Source organism: Neolamprologus brichardi, chromosome 2 (genome assembly GCF_056152115.1).
Source record: "Neolamprologus brichardi isolate AB-2024 chromosome 2, ASM5615211v1, whole genome shotgun sequence".
NCBI classification, from domain to species: Eukaryota; Metazoa; Chordata; class Actinopteri; order Cichliformes; family Cichlidae; genus Neolamprologus; species Neolamprologus brichardi.
The window spans coordinates 23,198,392-23,205,000 of record NC_142105.1 but is presented as its reverse complement, the minus strand read 5'-3'; the positions used below and the strand labels follow the sequence as shown (position 1 = coordinate 23,205,000).

General features: G+C 38.7%; 1 protein-coding gene across 3 annotated transcripts in view; it reads left to right on the top strand.

Annotated features, from left to right (window-relative positions):
• LOC102783061 (glutamate receptor 3) overlaps positions 1-6,029 on the top strand; it is a 90,434-nt gene extending 84,405 nt beyond the window's left edge. For 2 of the 3 annotated variants that reach the window (XM_006781606.2, XM_006781605.2), the window contains exons 15-16: positions 495-742; positions 4,199-6,029. In XM_006781606.2, coding sequence (XP_006781669.2) covers positions 495-740 — 246 coding nt within the window. In that variant the 3' untranslated portion in view covers positions 741-742; positions 4,199-6,029. Of the gene's footprint in view, positions 1-494; positions 743-4,198 lie in introns of those variants that run through there. The other variant, XR_004843783.2, reaches the window with a different exon arrangement.
• The last annotated feature ends 580 nt before the right edge of the window (positions 6,030-6,609 follow it).

Sequence of the window (6,609 nt, the reverse complement as noted above, 5' to 3'; positions counted from 1 at the left end):
CTGTATTGTATGACAGTGTTGCCATTAGAGAATTGAAAGGGCAGGGATGTTCACAGCTGTCGACCTATGCGATACTGACCAGCTTCCTTATATGGTCAAGAGCAGAAGCCATTTTACATGTATGAAGCATAGCGCCAGGTTAGCTCTACATTCACCAGCAAGAGTTGGCTTCTTTCTCCTAAGTGGAGAATGGTTTGACTATATCTGAATCTCAAGTTCCTCATAAATTTGTAACATAGCAATATAATTTCAGTTGAAATTGCTTAGCAGCTCGTTACACGTTTCATTTCTGTTGCTTGTAGCTGTTAGTAACCATAAACTCCCTTTGGTAGCATCAGTAATATAGAGCATGATAATCTAGAGTATGATCATTTACCACTTAAGTCAGTTTTACTGTTGAGTCGAGGCTCAGTTGGAAGGATGCAGGCTGCATTTTGTTCTTTTGCCTTAGCTCCACTGCAAAACTCTTAACGATGTTATTCACTTCCCCCCAGGACAAGACAAGTGCTCTCAGCCTAAGCAATGTGGCTGGTGTCTTCTATATTCTGGTCGGAGGGCTGGGGCTGGCCATGATGGTGGCACTGATAGAGTTCTGTTATAAATCACGACAAGAAACCAAACGGCTGAAAATGGCCAAGAATGCCCAGAATTTTAAGCCGGCTCCCCCGACCAACACCCAGAACTTTGCCACATACAGAGAAGGCTACAACGTATACGGAACCGAGAGCGTTAAGATCTAGAGGTACGTCGCCTCGCCTTACTGTTCCCATCGTGCACTCTGATGAATCATTTAGCTTCCTGCCATATCAGTCAGAATTGAGTCTTCCACTGTCTGTTTGGTATGTAGCTGCTGTTTGTGAAAAAGCACACTGTTGTTTATACTGTGTACCATATAGCTTTGTGTGTAGCATATCAAGCAACACGCCCGATCGTATCAACCTACAGTATGCTGTTCTTTGTTTTGTTCTGTGACACTATTTAAAAAATGACCCTGAGAGGTTAAACATGCTGCCACCTAAGAAAACATGCGCAAACAGAAAAACGCTACAAAAGGACACAAAACACAAAGAAAGGTAAATAAAAGACGATGAAAGAAGAAAAATCACAACAAAAGTAATAAACTGGTTCTTATACGACACTTTTTTACTCTCCTTGAGCATACAAACCACTTTATAAAACCTGCCTCATTCACACAAGCACTTTCTTCTACTGCTAAGTGCTTTCTATTTAACATTCAGACACATTCACACTTTGATGGATGCATCGGAAAGCAACTTCATCTTGCAAAAGAGTACTTTGGCATGCGGACTGGGTCGAATCACCAACCTTCCAATTAGTAGATGACCTGCTCTACCTCCTGAACTACAGCCACCAAAAAACAGTGTTTTGGGGGAGACAATAATGTGACATAAACACTGCACTGAGACATGTTTAAAAGAAGTGGGTGAATCATATGTGTTGTGAGAGGGAAAAAGATGCAGGATAATGTGTGTTTTAATCGCATGATTCATATACATGTTTACCATTAGCCACTTGTAACTTCCGCAGCTGTTCCATCACATTATTGTTTCTACAAAAACACTTTAGTTCTGTTCTGTGATGTTATTTTGGAAACTCTTGCTCCTTTTTTAAAATTTCCGTTGGGTTTTGTATGCTTTTGCAGCATTTTTCTATTTGCTTGTGTTTTCTTAAGTTACAGCGCATTTGACGTCTTAGGGCCACTGTGCTCAGCAGGTCTCAAAATGAGGTAAAAACAACATTAGATAAAGAAGAACAACTATCAAACCATGTCATCATTTAACAAAAAGTTAGCTAAAATGCAAAAGCATTGTGTGAAAAGCTAAGTACGCCTATACTGCGTGCTCAGCAATTAAGATTAGCAACCAAATACTGCTAATCAAATGTACTGGATTAACTGATCAACAGCAAGTGTGAGTGTGTCTATAAAGGCAGCAGTTCTGGCAGAATTCGGGTGTGTGTTAACACAATGCCAAAGAGAGAAGACATCAGCAATAATCTTAGAGAAGCAATTGTTCCTGCCCATCAGTCTGGGAAGTCTATTTCCAAACAATTTAAAGTCCATCATTCTACAGTGAAAAAGATTATTCACAAGTGGAAAACATTCAAGACAGCTGCCAATCCTCCCAGGACTGTGCCTCCCAGCAAACTCACCCCGAGGTCAGACCGTGCAATGCTCAGAGAAACTGAAGGAAATTCAAGTTTTTGTTTAGAATTCCTTTAGTTCTCCTAATTTTTTATTTTATTTTATTTTAAATCTTTAATTCTCACTTACTTTTGTGGCTCAGTCACTCAAGAGTAAAAATCAGATTGCAGCACAGGTCGCCTGCTGGGGTCGACATATCATAAAAGATATGTAATTTTAAAAAAAAGGCTGACAGATTGGCAACATGTTGCAATCAGTTGCAGTCACTCTGCACCAATGAGCGCAAGTGGTCTGTGGAACGTTTCTTTGCAACATGGTTGCCAAATCATTTTATTCTGATGTAAATTCCTGTTCAACATTAATTTGCATGTAGATGGCAACAGATTTGTGATTTTTGCTGATTTAATACAGTTAATTGGTGTATTATGTCAGACAGTAGCATTGAAGACAGTAGCTGACTGTATACGACTGTAGCATTACTTTGTTTCTGTTAAACTTGTTGCTTAGCTTTTCAGTTTCGGGCTCCATGTAAGCACTAAATTCTCCTCTGTTTTCACTACCTAATCATTTGTCCTGTACAGGAAGGTAAGATATAGTGCAAGCTTTACGGGAAACTTTATTTACCAAAAAAAAAAGCTGCATACTTCATCTAGAAATATTACATGTAAGAGTGCATTGAATTTCCAAAACATGCTGTGTTTTGTGAAACCTCTTGGCTAAAAAAGAATTAAAATATATGTAGGTTCAGGTTCTGGTAACACACTTACGCTTGTCTAAATTTCAGACCTCAATGAAATTGTTCCTTATTACGGGTCTTGCAAATTTCAGCTTATTTAATACAGTATTATCTTCATTTATGACTTCATGGCCCCATTTAGAGAAAAACAGACAATAAAGCAGGATATGTATGCAGCACCCACAGTTTTCAGGCAGATGCCTCTTGCTTGGCTTCAAAAAACAAACTAAAAAAAAGCAGCAATGTGCAAAGTGGCCAAAATGTGCAAAAAAGGCATTTCCAAACTAGTTTCTGACGCAACAGCAGGCATCTCTATACTCATTCTAAAGTAAAACCAAATGAAACGGGCCAAAAGGTGTCAAACTACATAGTGATAAAGGAATATGGGATGTGTGATAATTCTCCGAGTGTTTATCACTACAAGCAACCTCCACCACACTGCACAGAGCCATTGCTAACATAAATAGTCTTTTGAAGCTTTAAGAACATCTACCTTATCCTTACCAGGAATATAGACCACATCACCCTGAATGATCCACAGAGTGCACTGACCTGTTTTCATGGGTTTGTTTTCTACGCATAATTCCACTGGAAAAAAAAAAACCCTCCACAGAAACTGTCAGTAGAGGCCAGTGAGAAGTTGCAGACTACCTCTGCAGCAGTTCTACAGAAATGCACTGAACAACGATAAGCATGCACTGATAATGACATAATTAAAAATTCATCTTGGATTTGATCAGATTGTTTGCACGTGTGCTCTCATTAGACACAAAGTGTGACTTGTCAACAGATTTTCATTGAGAACACATTTTTTCAATCAGTTCTTTATTCTGAGCGAAGGAATCCACCGGCGCTCATTTCTTTTCTTTCGTTTCGACTGTTTACACAAGAGGCTTCTGTAGTGTGTTTCTGTGTTCTTCTGACTGGTTTGAAGTGGGCAGGACTTGGTTGGAAAGAGGTGATGTCATGTGCGTCAGACAGTCAACGTCTGATCACAGTCGAGGGAGTTGTTTGCCTTTCCTTCCCGCAAACCGTGTCAGCACAGTCATGATGAAATAGGTTAGGATGGAGGCAGAAAGATGTATTTGTGTTAATTTGGTTAAAGATATTTGATGTTGACGAGTGAATTGTAGAGCCTTTCAAACAAAGCTTTATATAATAAAAGATACTGTATTTCAGCCAATAAGGAAATCCCCACATTTTATTTTGTAATAAAAAGTCATGTGTTCAACATGAGTTGTCCAGAACAAAAGTTAACTTTTTCCATTGTTTGCTTTTGTTTTTTTGTGCTGTCACAGGTTTAGGAAACATTTCCATTTTCCCTTACAACTGTGACTATATCTAAGAAAGGCACAGGATCACGAGGATTGCCAGATCCTCCTGGGCGGACACGGCACGATAATCTGCAATGACGACACGACTGGACTGGTCATGGGACGAGCCTGCGTGGTTCCCTCCTATCAGTGCCTTATGGAACTCCAAGTCCAATCAATGCAACTCATTGATAATATTGCTTTTTGCTTGAAACGCATACAAAACAGAGGACTGGTGCAGTAATATATCTATATCTATATATATATATCTATATATATAGATATATATGACGTGACATGAATGAGAGAACAAAAGCCATCATTTGCAACCCTAAGCACATTTTGAAGTGCCAGAAAGACGACAAATCTCACATGACAAGTGTATAATTGGTTTCTTGTATTTAATGCGATCAGATTACTCTTCATTCTTCTGCTGCCAGATTTTCACTGGTTCTGTGTGTTCAGATTATTTTATTAGATCCACACAGTGCACTGTTACACACTGGTTACAATGACATAGCTTTTATACTGCTCTAAGTCACTTCTAGTGACCATGTACTAGTTTTAAAAGATAGATTTATCTTATTAGAGTGAAATGCCATTTCAGTCCAAAACAATGACGTGTGTCAATTGTACTCTTAACTCTGGTGCTGCTGCCACTGTCTTCTGAAAGTTTGACGGGACCCACGGAGATGAGAAGATGACCTGGTTCGGCTTTCACGCGCTACGGGACCAGGTCATAATTCACACTTCCGATACTGCCAAGAGTGTGTTTTGTATGACGAGTGTGTAAAGCAAAGTATTCATGCCTGGGGAAAGAGAAATCTGTTTGTGATTTACAGTTTGTAAAATATCAAAGGGGCACTGACTCACTAAGGTTTGTCGCTCCGAACAGTGTTTTTTCCTGAGTCATTCGAGTCTTCTGTACATCAAAGTAATACCAAACAAAAAAGGGTAATTCAATTGTAGATTAACTGCAGTCCAATTAAAGGATAACAGTAATGGCTTTTAAACTGTAGTATTTTGGATTACCTTACCATTTTCTTTAACAACTGCACATTTTACAATGAGCTGTGGTTCGCTTTTTGATTTGATTTCCTTTAATGAGCATTACAGTGTTTAGTGACTTCACTTAGTAAATGAAAATTACAAAAAAAAAAAAAATAATGAATAAAATGGAAAATAGATTTCTACAAGGTTAAACCAGGGAGAGTCCTGGAGCTTAGCACATTTACATATTGCTGTAAGAATTTCTTTTCTTTCAAAAAGACTGTGATTCCATAGGATTTAGGGAGACACTTATCAAATCACCTGAAACTATGGGCAGATAGTTTTATATATATAAATATATATAAATATTTAAAAAACTGACAATGTGAAAAAAAGAAAGAGCAAACAGAGAAAGATGTGTACATTTAGATAAACGAGAACTATTTATATGACACAATTGAATATTGATTTCCCCTTTTTTCCTCCTTATTTGTTGTTTTTTTGTTTTATTTTATAAGAAATTGCATGTGAAATCAATGATGCTTGACGAGCTCTGCTACTCGCAAAGCCACCTTAGGTTTAATGCTAGACAGCCAGCCCTAGTAATTCTTTTAGTAAAACCACTTTCACCTTTTTTGTTTTCTATATTTTTCCCTTTTCTTTTTTTTGTACGTCTCACCTTCTGCAAAAAGAAAACATAATATCGCCAGGCGTAGTAGTGGGTACAAAAGAGCAAAAGATGCATGCATAATTTGCTGAACCTCATTAGTGAGGCGCTGTATAGAGAATTTTAATACATTTTGTAAATAAAAATGTACAGAAAGGGTTCCTGTGTCCTTGTGCGTGTGCTTTCACAACATTGTTTAAACCCGTCTGCGTTGAACAAAACACTGGGGCTGATTCAGTGGCCTGAAGGGATTATAGGAAAACATCTCAGCAGAGGTTAAACACACTGCATACTTTAACTCGAGCATGAGACTGCTGGAGTATGAGCATCCCGGGCAGCCCGCTCCCTCTCCTTGCAGACAGCAACACAGAGAGCAGAGTTTTTCCCTATACCAGTTCAACATTGATCTGTGGAAGTATGTGTGCATGTTTCGGATCAATAGTTAGCACCATCTGGTTCTCTCTCTGTGTCTGCATTGCATCTACTGATTGAGGGCTCCATTGACAGCTTCATCTGGCATGTGATCTTTTTTTCGCCTTCTCTCTCTATCAGATGCTTTGCGACACAATCAATAATGCATTATTACGGCCGCAAACTGCCCGCACACCATACTGCGCACGCACACGTGTCGCATCAGTCATTATCATTATTCAGTCATAATTTCATCGCGCGTTTTCAACTTTTTAAAACTATTTTTCAGGGAGGACGCGTTCATGTGGATTTACTAAAACAAATCCAG